The sequence below is a fragment of the Aspergillus sydowii genome, assembly GCF_001890705.1.
Source record: "Aspergillus sydowii CBS 593.65 unplaced genomic scaffold ASPSYscaffold_6, whole genome shotgun sequence".
NCBI lineage: Eukaryota > Fungi > Ascomycota > Eurotiomycetes > Eurotiales > Aspergillaceae > Aspergillus > Aspergillus sydowii.
The window spans coordinates 139,308-159,543 of NW_024467864.1; the positions used below are offsets into that span (position 1 = coordinate 139,308).

Here is a 20,236-nt window from a genome sequence, read left to right on the forward strand (position 1 = left end):
ACTCATGCCTCATTATGTGATCGTATGTCGTCCCCGAAGTAAGAAGAGTAAAAAACTCCCGACGCCATCTCATAACATCTTTTGCGGCTTTTATCTTTTTACCAAATGCGGGAAAACGTGAGCCAGCCCTGTAACCTCATTGCCCTCAGGTGAAGAGTCGTCCAGACGCTCTCGAACACGTTTCTGATAAGCGTCTGAGATCTCCAGAGTCTTGTCTACTTCTGCGGTCAACCGGGTAATTTCATTCTCAAGCCGCTCTTCTCGCGTTGCGGGAGGCGCCAACTCTTCCTCCCGCGACTTTTTGCTCGGGTTGGCTTTCTCCCACAAGCTTTGCAGTTCGTCCTCCCAACCCAGTGCTCGCGCAAGTGTCCTCACCCCGTCGTCACAGTCGCCTAGGATGAGGACATCATCTGGACGAGACCCCATCCCCCCAACTCGCTCACGGTTAATGAGAACACGCGGGACACCGTCTGCAACGAACGAAGGGAGGCTAGCAAATGGCTGCACTTGGAGACTTGTCCCCATGACAATGCACAGGTCCGCCGTTTCGGGAAGTGTTCTGTTGGAGAAGAACGACTCGGGTAATGCTTCCCCGAAGAAAACAATATCCGGTTTCACTAGCCCTTTACACTCCTCGCAGGACGGCACCTCAGCATTTGCAATCGCCTCCTTCATAGCATCCTCCGGATATGCCGTCTTACAGTCAATGCAGCGCTGAGTCGCGAAGCTCCCGTGTGCTTCGACGATCATATCGCCTGGTACACCCGCCAGCCGCTCTAAACAGTCGATGTTCTGCGTAAAGTGTTTCAAAAGCTTGCCCTTTTCGTAGAGTAGTTTTACGAACGAATGCGCAATTGTAGGTCTGTATAGCCCCGGGGCGAGCTCCCGTGCCAAAGCGTAGAATGGCTTAGGGTTTTCTCTGAAATAACTGATGTCGAACACTGCCTCGGGGTCGGGTAGGTCCAGGTGGATGAGGTTTGCGTATATACCGGTATCAGGGGACCGGAAATCGGGAATACCGGCTGATGTGCTGATTCCTGCTCCAACCTAGACGCATTCATCACCGGCGTTAGCTATCAGAGCGGGGGAGGGGCATGTTTGGACAATAAGGCATACCATCACTACTACCCGCCGCACTTGTCTCTCCTTGACATATTTCGCAACAGCTTCCACAGTACGTGCTTCTAGCACTGAGGGTGGAGTATTTTCGTCTACCACCGTAGACGATTCATTGCCCATGATACGAAACCGACGACCAGACTTGGGCCTGGTTTGCTGGTGTCGAGCTCTGCGACGACGTCCTATTGTGACTGGGAAATGTGAAAGCAAATATCTCTATAATATAAGCAGCAAGCGCTAAGAGAGTCTATATAAATTCTTGCCAAAAGCGAGTGAGCAGGTAGTTGAGATATTTCTCAATGACGTTTAATTTTCGATCGCTGTATTTGCCTAAGGCATCAGTATTTTCGTGGTCATCGATCCTGACCTTCTTGCATCGGGTCTTGCCTCAGCTGCAACAATTTATTTCTCAATAATTGTAATTTTCAGCCAAAGGCCCATTTCTCTCTGGACTATCTATGCCGCAGTATGAGTCAGGAAGCTCTGCAGCCTGTCACTCAGGCCCTCAAAGCCAGCCTTCACCGCCTTCAACTTCTGCCACATCGCTTGTTCTCCAAGTAATCAACGGTCTCCCAGGAACATAATAAATACGTTCCCATTGTTGACATCGCAGCCTTGCCTCAACGGCTGTGGATGTCGGGAGAATGGCGAATCACACATCTGCTGCCATCAATGGACACTCGGAGACTCAATCGTCAGCAACACCAGACTCGAAACCAACAACCTCCCCCTCCGACATTTACAATGCAAGCTCCGTCGCCGAAATCAAGGCCACCCTGTCCCACCTGCACGAGCAAGAGGCCGCCGTAACAGCTCGACTTGACGCTCTTGTTGCCTCTCAAAAGGATTTNTCGCGAGAACTAGGTCGGCTGGACCTCCTCCGTGCACACCTCGGCTCCCAAACTAGTACCACGCGAGCAATCAGCAATGGCATGCTCTCCGGTGCCGCTTCAACCGCGGACCGTATTTCCAGTGCAGTCCGTCGTCTAGACCTAGAGCAGTCGAGAGTAAAGAGCACGCTAGAGGTTGTGGAACAAGTGTCAGAGTTAAAAGCTTGTGTCCTGGGGGTGTCAGGCTCAATGGGGGCCCCCCAAGACTGGGAAAGGGCAGCCAGCTATTTGGACCGTGCGGCCAAAGTGCCCTTGGAGGTTGTTCAGGGCGCCTTCGCAGCAGAGATGGTACCCACAGCAGAGGTCCCGGATCCGCCAAACGTGACGCTGAACAATGCGGCTGAGTCGCTGTGTGGGCTGTTTCTGCGCGAATTTGATAAGGCCGTCAAGGAAAACAATGGAGCTAAGATTACGCGTTTTTTTAAGCTGTTCCCGTTGATCGGACGCTCGGAAGTTGGTTTAGATGTCTACGGACGATATGTCTGCCAGGGCGTGGCGGCCCGAGCACGGTCGAATCTCAATACCGGAACAGGACAGCAGGACGGCTTCTTCTACGCCAATACACTTAGCAAGCTGTTCGAGCATATTGCTCAGATAGTCGATGGCCATGGAGCGCTTGTCGAGCGTCACTATGGCCCTCGGAAGATGAATAGAGTCATTGAGCGTCTACAGCTGGAAGCTGATGTGCAAGGCGGCATTGTTCTCGACACCTGGAGCGATGAACGGCATATTGACCGCAAATTGATGGACGTTAAATCATATGCCTTTACCTTCTTGGTTCAGAGCTTTCTTCCCCCTCAACGGACTACGACGCCAAGATCCAATTCTCCAGCCACCCGGGATGGCACTGCGGAAGACGAAGGAGTGGACATGAAGGAAATTGATGGGCTGTTGAATGAGATGGCCATCATGCTAAACCGGTGGTCGCTTTATAGCCGATTTCTAGCAGAGGCATGCAATGTAGGTCTCACTATTCTATAATACAACCAAATAAGCCAAGCTGACCACCCTCGTCCAGCCAAACGAAGAACAAAGGTTCGAGTTACTCCAGTTCTTGAAAGAATCGGCTCTTTCCAAGAAGATCGGTGACCGGCTCATCTCCCCCTTCAACATCATGACGACATTCTTCTTCAGACGATCGGTTGAAAAGGCGTTTCAGCTAGATGAGCAGCCCTCGGGCTTAACTCTTAACCGCCAGCGGCCAATGAAGGCGGATCCACCACATATCACGTCCGCAGTTGATGACATTATGTTTATCGTCAACAAGGTCCTACAGCAGTCTCTCTCAACGTCTCAAATTGGAGTCGTCACCAACGTCGTCCCAACCTTGTCACGCGTCCTTGGGTCTGACTTCATCGGAATGACCCAACGCAAGATGCGCGACGAGTGCTACCCTCGGGCAACCCACCAGGGGGCCTCTCCTCCAGAACACATCGTCATCTCCTTCCTAGTCCTAATCAACAACCTCGAAGTAGCAGTTGACTATGTCCGGCGCATCATTCAAAACATCACAGAGTCCAAGAAGATCGTCACCAACACAGAGGGTCAGCCTGAAGAAACCGACCAACTCCGAACACTCTTTCCTTCCCCGGCCGATGCCGCAGTTGTCTCCCAAACTCTCAGCACTCTCTCGAATAGCTTCGAGGCAAAGGTCAACGACCTCCTTTCAGACGGCATCCAAGTCGTCTTTAACAACATTATCAAGCACCGCCTCCGTCCCATCCTCTCCGACGCCTTCCGCGATATCGAATACCAACCAGCCTCTGACACCGCGCCATTAACAACCTACCAGTCCGACCTCGACTCGGACTCGGACTCCGCACCCCCAGACAACGACCCAGACTCCCCACAGGAGCTAGTCCGTCCCCGCTTCAGCGCAGCCTGGACCGAGCTCCTCGCCCCGATCTCCCGAATCCTGAATAGCACCGCCTTCGACCGCCTGCTAACAGTAACCATCGCGTACCTTTCGCGGCTCCTCGAAAAACGACTGTGGGCCTACCACGGCCGCGTCAATGCTCTCGGCGCAACCCGCCTCGAGCGCGACGTAGCTGGTCTTGTCAACGCTGCTGTTGATATCCCCTCTGCAGGTGGAGCTGGTGTCTCGGGTCGGTACCGGCACCGAGAGGCCTTTGCGCGGTGTGTCCAGATGGCCCTTGTAATGGGTATGGATGAGGATGAGTGGGACGATGTACTTCGAGGTGGGGAGACAGTGGATGTGGTTGATAAGTTGAATGCGGAGGAGAGGAGGAGGGTTCGCGGGATGGTTCGGCGGTAGTTACTGGTTACTAGTTTCTTTTCCTTCTTTTTTCTCCCTTTCTTGTTTTTGTCTTGCATATAATTTTACTACACTAGATAGGGATTGTATAGATTTATCATCATTATTTGATATTTTAGAAAACCAAGTACCTTCTACTCGCAACGGTTTATTTTCTTTTCTTTTTTTTCTTTTATTTATTTACTTTTTTTTTTTTTTTTTAGGAGTCTATTGTTAAATACTAGTAGATAATCGTAATGCATCTCTATACAGAATATCCCTGGAGTTTTCATTGATTAAGCCATGAACGACAGTGGACTCTTGGTATTAGTATATACAATGTGTGAAGATCCAATATCATCCAGTGATCAGGTTTTAGATCCCAGCTCCGTAAGCACTCGCTCGAAATATAAGCTAAAGCGGTAAAAAGAAACCAACGCCTGCTGAAAAAAACAAACTCGGTCTAGACAAAGAATACAGATCCATATTAGAGAAAGGACAAATGGCTCAGCCAAAACGGGAAAAGACAAACAGAAGTGGATATCTCGGGCGTGAACAGGAAAGAAGAAGGAAAAAAAGATCAGGCTAGGAAAGTCCAAAAAATCGAAAATGGCCCGACTATGAATCGGGAGCCGCTTTCTCATTGTCAACTGGGTAAGGTTGTGGTGCTTCTTCTTTGATGTTGACTTCTTGGATGCCTGAAACTTCGCTACCGCGGCTGTTCGTTAGCCCTGTTGGGGTTTCGCCGTCTAGCATCATGTCGCTGTGTTCACCAATGCCGTAGCGCGCGGCCGCGGGGACCTCGTGGCCGTCTGCGTGTTGGTCGTGTTGTTGGGGAGTCCAGGCGAGGTAGTCACGACGAACCTCAACATAGTCATATGCGAATTCGCCGAGCTGGTCGTCGTCCATACCCAGGAGTTCGGCTTCTTCCGAGGCGCGGAGCTTCAGGCCGGGGATGGCATTGATCGCATAAGCAATGATGGCGGACACGACAAAACAATATGCGGATGCAGCGACAATGAAGGCAATTTGGATATAGAGCTGCTTCCAGTTATGAATGATCCAACCACCCATTTCGGAACCCGTGTTGACTCCGTCCAGTCCAACAATGGCGTCATCTGCGAAGAGAGCGTTGAAGATAAGACCGACGATACCGGCGACACCGTGCTCAGCGAACACATCCATAGAGTCATCAATGCGGATCCAGTATTTCACTGAATATCAGGTTAGCAATTTGGGCCAAGACCGAAGCCATTCGAAGAAAAACATACCTTTGGTTGCATAGTTACAAACGATGCCAGTAACAATGCCGAGAATAACACTGGCCCACGGAGGAAGGAACCCGGAAGCAGGAGTCGCAGCTACAAGGCCAGAGATGGTACCCGAACACCAACCAACCATTGACCATTTGCGAGCCAAGCGCCAATCCAAAACAACCCATGTAATCGCCGCGAAAGCAGCAGTCAAGTTGGAGTTCCAGCATGCCATGGTAGCGCGCAAGTTGGCTCCGAAGGATGAGCCGCCGTTGAACCCTAGCCATCCAAACCAAAGGAAGACGGTTCCAAGCAAAATGAGAGAGACGTTGTGCGGGCGGAAGTTGAGCATCATGCGTTCCTGGCGACGACCGAGAACCATCGAGTAGGCGAGCGCCGATAGACCGGAACAGATTTCGACGGGACCGCCACCAGCGTAATCCAGCACACCATAGTTAAAGGCCCAGCCGTTAACGTTCCACGTCCAGCAGGCGATAGGGCAGTATACGATTGTAGCCCAAACGAAGGTGAAGACCATGGCGGGAAGCAAACGGCCACGCTCAGCAACTGCTCCCATGATAATGGCAGCTGTAACTCCACAGAATTGCATCTAAACCGATCAGTCCCCAAGTAATTCCAGATAGGGGTTGAAGGAAGTACCTGGTAGAAGGCGTAGAGAAGGTTGGGGACCAGGGGCGATCCAGGGCTGGGATCGGCCAAAACCTTCATCAAACCAAAGTTACGCAGATTTCCAATGTATCCATTGGTGGCGGTTGGAGAGAAGGCCAATGAGTAACCCCAGAAGTACCATTGGAAGGTAACGACACAGAAGGAACCCATACAGGCCCAGATCATACTAAGGGCGGACTTGCGACGAGCGAGACCGGAGTAGAGGAAGCCGAGACCAGGGATCATGAGCATGACCATAGCGGACGCGACAATAATGTAGGCTTGATCACCGGCCTGATACCATTTGTTCAAGTTTTCCACCCCTAGAATCACGGCTATTAGAGAAGCTCACGCGAGCATACGGCCGTTACAACATACTTGAATTACCGCCTAGCTCGTTTGTAGCAAGGGCAGAGTAGTCTGACGGTGCTCCCGTCCAGTTGTACGAGGCATACTCGGGAGTAAAAGGAACCTTGCCCTCGGCGGCCATGGTGGGGGATGTAGAGAGGTGAATCTGAGGGCGAAGTGCTGGCGGAATTAGCAAGCGAAGGGTGTGAAACGTCCCTTGCCCTCGATCAGCGTGGACAATGCTATAAGTCGAGATCGAGACAGAGATATGAAAATGGACGTCCACGAAGTGTGGAGAAGAGAACGCCCCGGGGCGGAGGAAGGTATATAAAAGAAAAGCCAAGAAGGTGTCTGGAAGAGTCAGCGGGTGGGTAAAGATACAGAAAGATAGTGAGCAATCGAAATACTAATTGAATGACAAGACAAATCCACGATCGACGGGGACGGCCAAGTGGACCCGATCCAGAGTTGCGACGGGCCTGAAGGAGCCCAAAATTCACTAACCTTTTTCTCTCGGAGCAGCAATAGTAATCAAGGATCCTGGTGCAGCGTCTCCCTGTCTCAGGCTGCGCTCCGGTGCGTCAAGGGGAGAAAAAGCAAGCATTCAAGAGATAAACAAGAGGGAGACCGAGCGAAGCGCGCAGAATGATAGCCAGTTGCGGCTGGACCATCAATATGCAAATCAAATCGAATGGGATAAAGAAAACCAGCTCGGAAATCCTTCGTGCCAGTCTGCAGCTTCGGTATTTTACGACGCGGCCTTGCTCTTGCTGTACTCTAGCAGTTTCCGTTCCGAAGCCTTCCTCACTTTTCTTCATTCCTCGTGGCAAGGCCCCGGTTCTCACTACTCCGTGCATCAGTGGCGCCCTGCAGAGTTCATTCCACTGTGGAATCCATCCCGGTGGAAACGCTGAAATTGCTCCGGATCGGGCCCATTCTAGGTTGATCGATAAATGATAGTGGTACGTAGTAGGAGACCGGATAGTCGCCCTTCCTCGTCCTCGGTAACTTCCAGTACAGCGTCATGGTTCATCATCACCGGGTGCTCTGTCTTGACATTGGCTATATGAACTGTTGACGCATCATATCGCGTTCAATCAGCTTGAGCTTATCGACAGACGACAAGCCAAGTTGCCTTGGCAGAGCAATGACCAGACATTCCGGGGCCGAAACCGCTCCTCTCTTGAAGTCTCGCGAGGAATTGCTACTTGTATTTATGTCTTGTGCTGTTCCTGGTCCCTGATAGCAGTAGATACAGGATCTCAGGCCTCCCCGCCCTCCGCATGTTCTGTTAATCTATCCACCGTGATAACTGAACACTGCAGGGTCCATGAGCCCTCAGCATGCGCTTTTCGAGCTCTCCGGCAAGCCTGGTCTATCACAACGAAGAGCTGCTTATCACCATTCTCTCAGGTAACGACAAAAATCCACTATTGGGCCGTTATCATAGGGTAAAGATAAGGCCCTCGCGCCACAGTGGGTCTCCGCCGCAAGCCTAATCCTAATTCGGATTGATAGAATTTCGTTCGCGGAGGACGGCTGATAAGACGCCTCCTGTCCAATGAGAGACACGGTTCAAGACGGAAGGGCCCTGTTCCTTTCCTCATTCTCCCGAGTTCCGCCAGACGGTCGGGCAGACGATCGGACAGAATAGGAACTTGCAATCGCCAGCAACGGCCAGGCTGAGCCACAATTTCGACCCAGAAGATGAGACGGAACTTTTGACGGAAAGCACACGACACCCGAGTTTGATCTGTCGCGTGCCATCAAAACGTGTTGGTTCCTCCTTGACCAGAAGTAAATTCTACTTTGCGGGACTGCCGGTTGAACAGCGACTACTAGCCGTGATTTCGAATCGCTGCAGAAGAAATTTGCAGAAGAAATTCGAGCGAGGTCAGCTTCTGCGGGGATGGGTCTGCACTCCACGTGGCGCAATCCCATCAGCGTGGTCAAAGGCCACCTCCCTGCCTTAGTACGGCTGCTAAGGCCGTGGAAATTCTCGGTCTCGACTCCAGATTCGCGATTCGAGTCTGCCGAGGGTGCCATGCTACCGAATCGGACTAGATTTTCTTATCTCTAGTCTGAAAAAAAAAGGTATGTGCAGCTCCGAGCTTGACTTGGCCCCATGCGGGGCACCCGCAGATCTTCGGCGAGTCTTGAAGTCAAGAAGGGGTTTGTTTAGTTAAACTGGGTTAACATATACTCGATATGGTATACCAGCCCAATTCCAGTCAAGAGTGCCAACTTCCATCGCAATGAAATAGATTAAAGAAGTCGAAATAAGATGCAGGGTTCGCGATAGGCTTCGACGATCCCTTGGCATCAGCATATCGATGTGTCATGGAAATTCCTCATTCGCACGCCCAAGTCTACCTTATTTTTGGTTGCATTGCTTGGTCTTCACTACAGTTATCAACTACCTATTATGCTCCAACTATGGCATGGCCAGGGCTTCCTCCCGCCAAAAGAACGGTTCAAGGTTATTCCTCCCTATCGCACTCTTCTTTCCGAGACGCCTTTCGTTTTCCCTCTGTGTTAGGTAGCCAGTACGATATATCTATGTCCCCTATTGGCCTGTGCAGCATCTTGAGTTTCGCCGAGGTGACAGTAGAACATGACTGCTCGTAACTAGTGTGGAGGCATTTGAAAGTATCCACGACCGCTTTCAGATGGTTTATATTTAGAACTATCGGTTTCTAGGGATAACAGTGTTCATATCACTCAAAAATATGCATACATACATACATATATATATATCTCGGTATATGTCTAGGCCCAAGCAACACGACATAAAAGTAATTTCCGCTGCTTAGTTTGAAGAGTATGATAGTGCGTTTAAATTCTTTGAATTGACTAAGGCTACACCTGTAAAAGCAAATTAGTGCATATTTTGCACACATACTTTTTCTCGCATAATAGATAAAGATAGTTGGGGTTTCCTAACTTGGAGCAATATCGTGGGCGATACACCAATTCGACTAGTGCTGGTAAAAATGAGGGAAAAAGAGGAACCAATACATAGGTGTATATTCTATAATTTCAAATCTGAATTCCCGTGCGCCCGAATCGAGACCAGTGGCAATGGTTTTTATGGCCGGATTCAAGACTACATGTTTTCTCCAACTTGCCAACTTGACTGCATATCACAGTATCAGTAGTTATAATGGATACCACAAAGTATACTGTGGTGTTCAATCAATTAAGTGGGCTACAGGTTTGGTCACAATGGGAATGATTCTGATTAAAACTGTCTACTCACAAAAAGACTATCCTATCGCCCAGAAGCATTCGCCCAAAGATACAAACTGCAAACCTATTGACACCTTTTAGGGCCCTGTAAAACAAGAAACTTGCCCCGAACTCCAGGTTTCATTGCAACAAAAAAGGATGGGAAAAAAAGAAAATACAGTAATCCAACACGTTCCAGCTCCAGAAACCCGTTTCAAACAAAGAGCCGGATGGATATAAGCAAAATGAAAAAGAAAAGAAAGAAGACAGGGAGAAGATATCACACTTATAACTGTACAGGAAAACCGCAACAAACCACCATCCAAGAACGATCTAAGCCGCGATCTGAGTCGAGGGATTGATGTTTCCACCATTGGCGTCCTCTTCGGCCCACGAGCCCCACAATGAACGTTTACCGCGTATCTTGATCGGTCCGCCGACAGTGTTCGAGCGTTGCTCAACTTGAACGGCATCCTTGGTGGCCAGAACCAAAGTATCGAAAAACATCTTCGTCGCATCAGCCTTGGTAGCCTTCTTCTCAGGAAGGAGGTCTTGGAATTTGACGGCCTTCTTCTGGTCCGCGTCGCCAAGGCAGTCTCGCAGGACATGCACCGCGCGTTTTGTGCCGACCGACACTAGGTTGCTGTCGACTGGCTCGATGGTGTCATCAAAATCGTCTAATGGCTGCTGGAGACCTTCATCATCACTAAGGTGGAGCTGGTCACGGTCATCGCCAGGAAATTCGATCTCAGAGCGCTGGTGTAGGGTTGACTCAAGACCGACTCCCTCGTCCACTGGAACAATCGCTTCTTCTTCGAATTCCAGAGCTGGACCAGTGGCGGCATCGACGTCAATATCCGAAATTCCGCTGTCGCGCTTCCGTTTGAGCTCGCCAGCCTTCCTGACAGTTTCGAAAGACAGCAAGTCACGGATCTCAGGTGCCCAGCCGCGGCCGCGGCCACCGCCCATCACATTGGTGACGAAATCGCCATTCTGCTGCATGTTCATGAGGGTTAGAAGAACAGGATCGCGGGGTAGGAAAGATGCAGGCTTCAGGCTTTCAGAGAGCTGGGCTTGCTGAATTTTGAAGTAGGTGCTGCCCTTGAACTCAATTTCCTTGTCAGCCTCAATTATAGGAAGCTGCTTTCTCCGCTTGGCGCGTTGCGCATGCTGAACGACTGCATCGTCCTCCTCATCACCCTCATGAAGCTGGAAGCCAGTGTCGTGTTCTGGGTTTAGACGTTCCATCATGTCGTCGGAGGCTTCGGTGAGAGTACTCTCGCGCTCAAATCGTTCATCCCCCCCATCTGCAACCACAGTGTCATCGCCGAAACCCATTGGTTCCTCCGTATGCAAGAAATCGTCCTGCAAATCATCCGCACCCAAGTCCATCTTCTCAGCCGGAGCATCATTGTCTCCAAAGTCCAGCCCCAGGTCGCCGGCATCGGCATCGAGAAGTTTGCCGGCATCACTAAAGTTGTCTTCTTCCATAGGACGGGGAGCGGGGGCATCTCGTCCCACTTCCATGTTGAAATCATGGGGCAAAGTCAAATCTGTCTCATCGAGTCCAAGATCAAGATCAAGATCGCCAGGATCCTCTAAACGTGCAGGTTCCTGCGAAGCAGAGCGTCGCATTCCAGTATCGGGAAATAGTTGGCTCCCGAAATCCATCGACGGTCCCGGTCGCTTTCCCTCTGGTTCTAGCGAAAGAGGTTGCGGCAAGAGTAGTGATGAATCGAGATTCATAAAAAGGTCGGACTCGGTCAAAACGTCTGGTAGAGTGATTCCACCAGGCGCGACAACAGCACTAGTCGTCAGATCATTATTGTTCGTGAGACGGAATGCCTACGTTTAGTCAAGTCAGTGAAAACTGTGGTACAACGAATATGATAAACAGGGAGACTTACCATCTTAATTTTCATCAAAGCTTCATTGCAATCATCGAGTAAGTAGCGCGCCTTCCTGCTGTAGATCCGAACGACACCGAGTAGTAGCTGACCACTCAGTCGCAAAGCCATGGGAGCCTGTCCCTGATCTACGATAGCACTAACACTGCTCTCGATGTCTGACTGCAAGATGTGCGATTTCGAGAGTTTGCGCTCGAGGTTGGCAGACAGCCAGACACGGGCCAGAGGCCCAGTCTTGGACAGCAAGGTCTCCGAATAGAACATGGTAAAAAGGGGTTCAAAGCCAGATAATCACTCAATGTGTCCAATGCAAATGAATATCCAAGAGATGTAGCTATACCCGCATTGGGCGGGGTGATTCGTGGCGGAAATCCCTTCCAGCCAACGTCCAGCCAAAGGTGGGTGACGCGACGAAGCCAGAAAACAAACGGTATCGGTGGCTCGGGTCGCTTTGGCGCCTGGTAGTATTGACGAAAGGAGGATGAAAGGGAGTAGATTAGACTAAAATATCACGTAAAAACGCGGCGACAGATTTTGGAAATGAAATCGACGCCCAAAGCACCCGCAGCGCAGGAGAGCGACCAGAGGGGCAGTTGGAAAGGGAGGAGGTTGGGATTTGAAGTGGGTTGTCCAGGCGCGTCTTGACAATTGCTGGTGGCTGGGCGAATTATGCCTATTAGATAAGCAATACGAGTCACCTGATTTGTGAACGAGCCCTGATACGAGCGGCTGCGGCCGATGGTTCTTCCGGGTCCATTCCCGGCTGGGCTGCTGAGTGTCAACATCCCCGACGCCAATGCTGCTGCTGAGCGGTTGAAGACGAAATTCTAGATTCTGCCAGCTTACCCGTTCTGTTTATTTAGCGATTCGGTATCCCAGACGTATTATCATTTGACTTGCCTTTGACCTGGTTTCGCCCGATACGCCGTTCCTTGGACCAGCGAGAGGTACAGCCGCAACCAAGTCGCATACGGAGAACGTGGCTTTTTGATTACCATCGCGCCTTGATATTGGTACTTTCCTTTAGAGCAACCAATCTTGACGACTGCCGCCACATCCCCGTGCCTTTCGAATTGCCTACCTAACTCGATGGGATAGTAAAACTTGGGGCCCGGTTTATATCGTCTCCTCCTTTTCGAGACATGAGAAATGTCAAGGTCCGCTACGCCTGCGCTACCTTTCCATAATGCCCAGGTTGCTGGTTCGAGATCCCCATCGGCTGCGCCTGTAGGAGCGCGGCCGAATGCTGCACCTTCGGTAAGTGACAATTGCCCGATGTAACTTCATTATATCTGGTAGTTGATTTGAATCGTGACTAATCCATAATATGCTAGGCATCGACCGCGACCTACTCGCAGCTAGACCCTCAGGAGACCGCAGATCGCCTACAGACCTCCCTCACTCATGGCCTGACCCCGACGGAGGCGGAGATACGTTATCTAAGTGATGGACCGAATGAACTACCACACGATGAACCGGAACCTTTATGGCTCCGATTCCTGAAGCAGTTCAAAGAGACCCTAATTCTTCTCCTTCTCGCCTCTGCAGTGGTCTCGTTCTTTATGGGGAATTACGACGATGCGGTCAGTATTGCTTTAGCAGTTACGATAGTGGTCACGGTTGGGTTTGTTCAGGAATATCGGTCAGAAAAGTCCTTGGAAGCTCTCAATCGTTTAGTTCCACACCATGCCCACTTGATACGCGACGTCCCGTCCAATCTTCCTCCGATAGCTCACCCAACCCCGGCAGTCCCAGACGAAGAATTCGAGATGCGTGAGCTTCGCAATAAGAGTCCGAGCTCGAATTCGGTTTCAGCGGCTGTAAAGGCCTCGAGTACCGTGCCAGCCGCTGAGTTGGTACGAGGAGACTTGGTTTTGTTCACAGTTGGAGACCGTATTCCCGCCGACATAAGAATTACTGCTGCTACGGACCTGACTATCGATGAGTCGAATTTGACTGGCGAAAATGAACCTGTTATGAAATATCCCGAAGCCATCCGCAACCAAAAGAATCTTTCGACGCCGACCCCCAAAATCGTGAGCCCACCACGGTCACCATTCTATGATGCCCCTGCCAGCGGTGCGGTCGGTGCGGATATACGTTTGAATGAGCAGCACAACATTGCGTTTATGGGGACATTGGTTCGGTCTGGATATGGCCAGGGAATCGTCATAGGCACCGGTGCAAAGACGGAATTCGGTAGTATCTCAGCTTCCCTACAGGAAATTGAAAGCCCGCGTACGCCGTTGCAGTTATCCATGGATCGTCTGGGCCAAGAGCTCAGTTATATTTCGTTTGGAGTCATCGCTTTGATTGTTGTTGTAGGCTTGATTCAGGGCCGAAAACTTCTAGACATGTTCACCATTGGAGTTTCGCTCGCTGTTGCGGCTATCCCGGAAGGTCTTCCAATTATTGTCACCGTTACTCTCGCTCTCGGTGTACTCCGGATGGCCTCGAGAGGAGCTATCATGCGGCGGCTTCCGAGTGTTGAGACTCTAGGTTCCGTGAATGTCGTCTGCAGTGATAAAACCGGAACGCTCACGCTCAACCACATGACAGTTACCAAGATGTGGCACTTCGACTGTCCTGATCCATTCGAGGTACACAACGACATTGCTTCATTAACCCCAGGACCAGCAGCTCGCACCATTCTGCGGATTGGTAACATTGCCAACAATGCCCGGCTATCGCGTGTGCATGCGAACTCGCCTGCTACCGCGTCCTCTGCTGCGGTGCTGTCCTCCACGGACGATAGCGCGTCAGGGTCGATGAAGAGCAGGTGGGTTGGTCAGCCAACTGATGTTGCCGTTTTGGATCTACTTGATGCTCTCGGGGAAGATGATGTGCGGGACCGCATATGCGCCCGGGTTGCCGAGACTCCGTTCAGCTCCGAACGCAAGTGGATGGGGGTGATCATCGGAGGTGGAACATCTGCTGAACCATCGGGGGGACCTAGCGTGGCTTACATCAAAGGTGCATTAGAACAGGTATTGGTGCGTTGTGATACGTACCTCACCAGGGATGGCCAGGAGGTTATATTAGACGAACGGAGGCGCCAAACCGTGCGCCAGGCCGCGGAACATATGGCATCCGAAGGGCTTAGGGTCCTTTCCTTTGCTAGTGGTGCCGTGAGGGAGACCAAGGGTAGGGCACTCGGAAGTAGATCTGGTACACCCACCTCAAAGGTCAGTTCGGGAGACGAGGATGATCGCTACAGCGGTTTGGTCTTTGCAGGGCTGGTAGGCATGAACGACCCTCCTCGTAAGGATGTTCACAAGGCAATTCGTCGTCTTATGGCTGGCGGCGTACGGCTCATCATGATCACGGGCGATGCCGAAACCACGGCTGTCGCAATTGCGAAGAAGCTCGGAATGCCGATACCTGAAAATCCAGGAGTGCAGAATGTCCTCAACGGACAAGAAATCGACCGGATGAGCACTTCGGAGTTATCTCTGGCTTTATCGTCTGTTTCGATTTTTGCGCGTACCAGTCCAGATCACAAGATGAAAATTGTGCGCGCACTTCAGTCCCGGGGCGATGTTGTCGCCATGACCGGGGATGGAGTGAACGACGCACCTGCTTTGAAGAAGGCGGATATTGGAATCGCCATGGGCAAACTCGGCACCGACGTCGCTAAAGAAGCAGCAGACATGATTCTCACAGACGATGACTTTTCGACAATTTTGCGGGCCATAGAGCAGGGCAAGGGAATATTCTACAACATCCAGAATTTTATCACTTTCCAGCTAAGCACGAGTGTTGCCGCTCTGAGTCTTGTTTTGCTGAGCACCACCCTGGGATTCAAAAACCCGCTGAACGCAATGCAAATCCTATGGATTAGTATGGCCATTCCAACCATCCACCCTAGTCGTATTTCAATTGCTAACCTAATATGTTAGATATTCTCATGGATGGGCCACCTGCGCAGTCTCTCGGCGTAGAGCCCGTGGACCCTTCGATCATGAACCGACCTCCGCGACCTAAGAGTGCCAGAGTATTGACAAAGCCCCTCATCCAGCGGGTTCTCATGTCAGCTTTGATGATCATGCTCGGCACTCTCGCTATATACGTCTACGAAATGGGCGATGATGATGATGTGCACACGGGCAAGCGATCCCGAATAGTGACAGCCCACGACACCACCATGACTTTCACTTGCTTTGTTTTGTTCGACATGTTCAACGCGTTGACATGCCGTAGCGAGAGTAAGTCGGTGCTCCGTGGCGAGATCCGTGTCTTCGGAAACAAGATGTTCAATTATGCCGTACTTGGATCTCTGGCCGGCCAGGCGTGTGTCATCTATCTCCCGTTCCTGCAGCGGGTGTTCCAAACGGAGCCACTGAATCTGGCGCATTTATTCAAACTTGTGTGCATTTCAAGTACTGTCTTTTGGGTTGACGAGGGGCGAAAATACTATCAAATGCTGCGGCGGCGGCGCGCAGTGGGTGTTGGATATAGTGTGAATGTGTAGATACAATGTTGTATAGAACTGATCGTACATGTTAATATTTATACCATCTGATGATGAGGAACGATATGGCCTTTGGAATTCTGGTTTGGTAGCATTACAGTTATATTCAGTTCACCAGCCTAGTAAAAGTTAACAGCCTGCAGGGCCGTGCAAAAATTGGTTCATGAGGCCGAGTTGAGTAAGAATACAATGCAGTTAGGAAAGATAAAAACAATTAACCGCATGCCGATGGTAATTGCCTATAGGGCTGATCGCTGCAGCACATCCGGTAGCACATGGTTGCTAGGTACTACTAAGTTTTGCTGCCACGAGGGCGGAGAATTTCTCCCAATAACGGGTGGCTAATCAATCTATACGCGGAGAATATTCGCGTTGCGTGCTTTGCCGGACCTTGGTACCGCTTTATATCTTGCCAGTTGCTCTGTCGAGGGGTGGCAACAGAGAACTACCAAGGACTCAAGGAGACTGGGGCCAGAACTTAGCGAGGAAGATGCTTCGCCTGGGCTGTTTTTTAGCTTGGGTCTAGGCGTCAAGCTCCAAATTCGATACTCGCTAGGGAGATGGAGCAGCTTTTCGGCATCTTCTTTCCGAGATCTGCTCCACGAGAGCTTCGTCTCCTCATTTCTAATTTCTTGCGCCACTGTTCCCTCGAACCTTCTCACGCTTTGCCGAGTACCGGAACTTCCCTGTCCTTTCTGCAGTTAAGCTGCTCATTTTTAGTTCAAGAGTGGGGATCTGCGAACGGATAAGTCTTAGCTTGAAGCCTTAAAGCTCGGCCTTGTTTCTGACTTGACTATCAATTTTGTTCGGCGCGATTGTTTTCTCACGTCGACCGATTCTGTCGACATAACCTCCCCTTCTCCCTCTGGTGCTATTCTTGTTGTTTCTCGTTAGAAGACAGAGGGAGCTTGCGCGGTAGATGGAGCACAGTATAACAGCCGATTCAATCAACAATACTTTTTTTCGCCCATGTCTGGACCTCAACAGGTGGACCTCCTCCCGCGTGCGGGGAGCGCCCAATCATCCTCAGACCGACAATATTCGGGTAGCGAGAGAAGCGCTGAAGCAGATGTCGAGCTGGAAAAGCCGGATGGTGCAACGGAGGATGGGTTTGCGCCGATTAAACCGGCAACCACGGCGGATAATAGCCGTTTACAGAGACAGAACAGCACTGCATCTCGGCGCGTCGAGCGAAGCTGGTCACTGAATGACGGATATAGCTGCAACAATCAATTGGACGATGAAGCGGCTGCGGGTGAACCTCACGGTACGGAGGCCACGGAGTCGTCTTCTGAGTTCGTGGTACGCTGGGATGAGAATGATTCAATGAATCCGCGCAATTTCAACACGACCAAAAGATGGATGATCGTAATTATTTGCTCAACGGGGTCTCTTTGTGTGTGAGTACTGGCGAATCCGAATATGTTGTCTGATGCTGACGTCCATGGGTGTTGAAGGACATGTACTTCGTCGATGTATACACTCACGTATGATCAGATTATGGACGAGTTCGGTTGCTCCCGCATAGTTGCAACGCTCGGCCTGTCTTTCTTCATTTGGGGTCTAGGCCTTGGCCCACTCGTTTTGGCACCATTGTCAGAGGCATGTTGCGCATTTCCATTTCCGCTGCCTAATGCTCCGCTAACTCTTTGCAGTTTTATGGCCGCAGGAACATATATATTGCCTCTTTCTCACTTTTCCTGATATGGCTTATTCCTTGTGCCGTTGCACGCAATATCCAAACCATGATTGTGTCTCGCTTTTTCAACGGTCTTGCCGGTAGTGCTTTCCTCAGTGTGGCCGGTGGCACTGTTGGTGATTTATTCAATCGCCATGAGCTTAGTGCACCTATGATGATCTATACAAGCTCACCGTTTATTGGCCCTGAGCTTGGTCCATTGTATGTACTTTACGATTCAAAGCTTTTCAGGTGCTAATTATCATAGGCTTGGTGGATTTATCAACCAGTTTACTACATGGTATGTGGGTTTTAGCGGGTGGGAAGATTAGAAACTGACTGTATCTACATTCAGGCGCTGGGTGTTTTATTGCCTATTAATTTGGTCTGGCACCTTGCTTGGGCTTTTGATTACTCTGGTCCCCGAGACGTACCACCCCGTGTAGGTAGTTTCCGGCCCATCATTACAGATAGGTACTGACAAGGAGGATAGGTTATTGAAACGGAAAGCTGAACGACTACGGAGAGAGACTGGGAATGACCGGTGGCAGGCTCCAATTGAGAAGATGGACCGGTCCGTTGCGAGAACCGTCGGGCAATCCCTCTATAGGCCCTTTCTCCTGCTGACCTTGGAGCCGATGTGCTTGAATCTCTGCATATTTGCTGCTATTCTTTTAGGCATCATTTACCTCTTTTTTGGTGCGTTTCAGCTAGTGTTTTTAAATGTTTATGGAATGGAGCTCTACCAGCGAGGCCTCGTCTTTTTGGGTCTCTTCGTGGGCATGGTCTTTGCTATTGTATCCGATCCATTCTGGCGCCGAGTCTACGCAAAGTTGGAAGCAAAGCATGAGAGGGCCGTGGGAATTGTGGACGACTTTCAACCAGAGTGGCGACTACCTCCTGGTATGTACTCCTTGAATTTCAGCAGCACTATCTGCTTTTCGGCACACTGCTAATCGGCTGAAGCCATTCTTGGAGGCCCGCTGGTTACGATAGGGCTCTTCATTTTTGCTTGGACCATATATCCGCATGTCCATTGGATAGTGCCGCTCATTGGCAGTGCTTTTTTTGGGGCGGGGTAAGTTTGTTTCCAACTGAACCGTGCGCTCCTTGTGCATGAGGATATTGGTCCTGACGCAGCTATCCATAGCACGGTTCTCGTGTATCAGGGAATTTTCTCATTCCTGGTCGATGCATATCCCATGTATGCTGCAAGCGCACTCGCAGCGAACAGCTTTGCGCGTTCATCTGCCGGCGGGATATTCCCTCTTTTTGGCATACAGAGTGAGTATTCTCCATATCAATATTGTTGCTGTTGGATCTTGCCTCTCGCGTTGCAGAAAACCAATGATGACCGCGAATTACTTGCGAAGCGGTTGTTTATTGGCTGGAGGCTGCACGATTGAGGGTGCCTTTTGTATTAGGCATGGTCAAAGTACCCCCAGGCTAGCCTGCCCTGGTGGTTTGGTCCAGGCTTCTATCTTCCTGCTTTCCTATCTTTCCAACTGCCTTAGTACTTATCGTATGGTCCCCGACTCGGGATCTACCCAAGATCTGCGCAACCTAGATCCATCCATCATTCCAGAGTCAGGTCTTGACCGCCAGTTGCTAACTGATGTGTTTCAGTGTACAACAGACTAGGTTATCACTGGGCGACCTCACTATTGGCGTTTTTGACATTGGTAATGGCACCATTTCCGTAAGTTCTCCCCTGGCCATGGCCTTTGAGCGAGATCTTCTTGGTCAATTTCCTCTTTCTTTCCCATTCTCTACGGATACCGACTTGTGCAAAATGCCGTAAGACTGAGGGTTCAGCCTCCCTTGCATGGGCCATTCTGCAAGCCTGCGGCGGGATAATGCATATGTGTCCGGGCTGTTTTTAAACTCCGGAGTTCGCCAACCTTTACTGGGTGGCTTGTGCAATGGTGGCTCATGCTGGGATGAATGCATTTTGGTTGGACAGATGAGCTAACCTGGATGTTTGTGACACTACACAGGTATATATTTTTCCGATATGGTAGCCAGATCCGGAAGAAGAGCCGATTTGCTAGGGGATAATAATGCCTGGTTCAGGAACGAAGAGTTGTGCAATGAATGCAGGATAAGGTCCCTGTCCCGTGGGCTGAAGTTGTCCTACAAGAGGACGAGCTACCCTGGACGGGCGACTAGGGTTAATCCCTGGAAATACATCCGGATGATAATAATAAGACCTCGCTAGAGGCCGATGCCATGAAGGCTGTATACATAGAAGCCGAGGTAGATAAAAGTGTATAGAAAGTTAGTGTCTAATACTGCAGTTACCATATCACGCGCTCTTCCTGTTCTATTTGCAAATCTCATTTGAGCTGACTGTGAGCGCCCAGAAGACACAGTCAGACGAATTATTATGCGTGCTCCAATCGCAGAACTGCAGTCGTAG

General features: G+C 50.5%; 8 protein-coding genes across 8 annotated transcripts; 4 read left to right on the top strand and 4 right to left on the bottom strand.

Annotated features, from left to right (window-relative positions):
• Positions 1–90: 90 nt before the first annotated feature.
• ASPSYDRAFT_153041 (SIR2 family NAD-dependent protein deacylase) lies at positions 91–1,239 on the bottom strand (the record flags this gene model as incomplete). Its single annotated transcript, XM_040842250.1, has 2 exons — positions 91–1,047; positions 1,117–1,239. The coding sequence occupies 2 exons, from the start codon at positions 1,237–1,239 to the stop codon at positions 91–93; spliced, it is 1,080 nt and encodes a 359-aa protein (XP_040701645.1).
• Positions 1,240–1,546: 307 nt separating this feature from the next.
• Positions 1,547–4,448, top strand: ASPSYDRAFT_45784 (Golgi transport complex subunit COG4). The gene is made up of 2 exons (XM_040847112.1): positions 1,547–2,969; positions 3,028–4,448. Exons 1-2 carry the CDS (start codon positions 1,764–1,766, stop codon positions 4,282–4,284), a joined length of 2,463 nt encoding a protein of 820 aa, XP_040701646.1. The 5' UTR covers positions 1,547–1,763; the 3' UTR covers positions 4,285–4,448.
• Positions 4,449–4,486: 38 nt separating this feature from the next.
• ASPSYDRAFT_45785 (ammonium transporter) lies at positions 4,487–6,759 on the bottom strand. The gene is made up of 4 exons (XM_040847113.1): positions 6,564–6,759; positions 6,177–6,508; positions 5,535–6,126; positions 4,487–5,477 (listed from the first exon to the last, which is right to left on the bottom strand). The coding sequence occupies exons 1-4, from the start codon at positions 6,673–6,675 to the stop codon at positions 4,882–4,884; spliced, it is 1,632 nt and encodes a 543-aa protein (XP_040701647.1). The 5' UTR covers positions 6,676–6,759; the 3' UTR covers positions 4,487–4,881.
• Positions 6,760–8,070: 1,311 nt separating this feature from the next.
• On the bottom strand, positions 8,071–8,973 carry ASPSYDRAFT_1010596 (uncharacterized protein). Its single transcript, XM_040839731.1, has 2 exons — positions 8,749–8,973; positions 8,071–8,631 (listed from the first exon to the last, which is right to left on the bottom strand). The coding sequence occupies exon 2, from the start codon at positions 8,577–8,579 to the stop codon at positions 8,109–8,111; it is 471 nt and encodes a 156-aa protein (XP_040701648.1). The 5' UTR covers positions 8,580–8,631; positions 8,749–8,973; the 3' UTR covers positions 8,071–8,108.
• Positions 8,727–9,205, top strand: ASPSYDRAFT_1009205 (uncharacterized protein). The gene has a single exon (XM_040839729.1). The coding sequence runs from the start codon at positions 8,874–8,876 to the stop codon at positions 9,159–9,161; it is 288 nt and encodes a 95-aa protein (XP_040701649.1). The 5' UTR covers positions 8,727–8,873; the 3' UTR covers positions 9,162–9,205.
• Positions 9,206–10,094: 889 nt separating this feature from the next.
• On the bottom strand, positions 10,095–11,932 carry ASPSYDRAFT_153715 (kleisin alpha; the record flags this gene model as incomplete). Its single annotated transcript, XM_040842312.1, has 2 exons — positions 10,095–11,606; positions 11,669–11,932. The coding sequence occupies 2 exons, from the start codon at positions 11,930–11,932 to the stop codon at positions 10,095–10,097; spliced, it is 1,776 nt and encodes a 591-aa protein (XP_040701650.1).
• Positions 11,933–12,445: 513 nt separating this feature from the next.
• Positions 12,446–16,448, top strand: pmr1 (Ca(2+)/Mn(2+)-transporting P-type ATPase PMR1). The gene is made up of 3 exons (XM_040847114.1): positions 12,446–12,925; positions 13,003–15,508; positions 15,568–16,448. Exons 1-3 carry the CDS (start codon positions 12,818–12,820, stop codon positions 16,137–16,139), a joined length of 3,186 nt encoding a protein of 1,061 aa, XP_040701651.1. The 5' UTR covers positions 12,446–12,817; the 3' UTR covers positions 16,140–16,448.
• A 182-nt stretch (positions 16,449–16,630) lies between these two features.
• On the top strand, positions 16,631–20,126 carry ASPSYDRAFT_45791 (MFS transporter). Its single transcript, XM_040847115.1, has 10 exons — positions 16,631–17,539; positions 17,597–17,741; positions 17,795–18,039; positions 18,086–18,118; positions 18,173–18,259; positions 18,311–18,720; positions 18,784–18,895; positions 18,968–19,101; positions 19,444–19,516; positions 19,815–20,126. The coding sequence occupies exons 1-10, from the start codon at positions 17,109–17,111 to the stop codon at positions 19,873–19,875; spliced, it is 1,731 nt and encodes a 576-aa protein (XP_040701652.1). The 5' UTR covers positions 16,631–17,108; the 3' UTR covers positions 19,876–20,126.
• Positions 20,127–20,236: the final 110 nt, after the last annotated feature.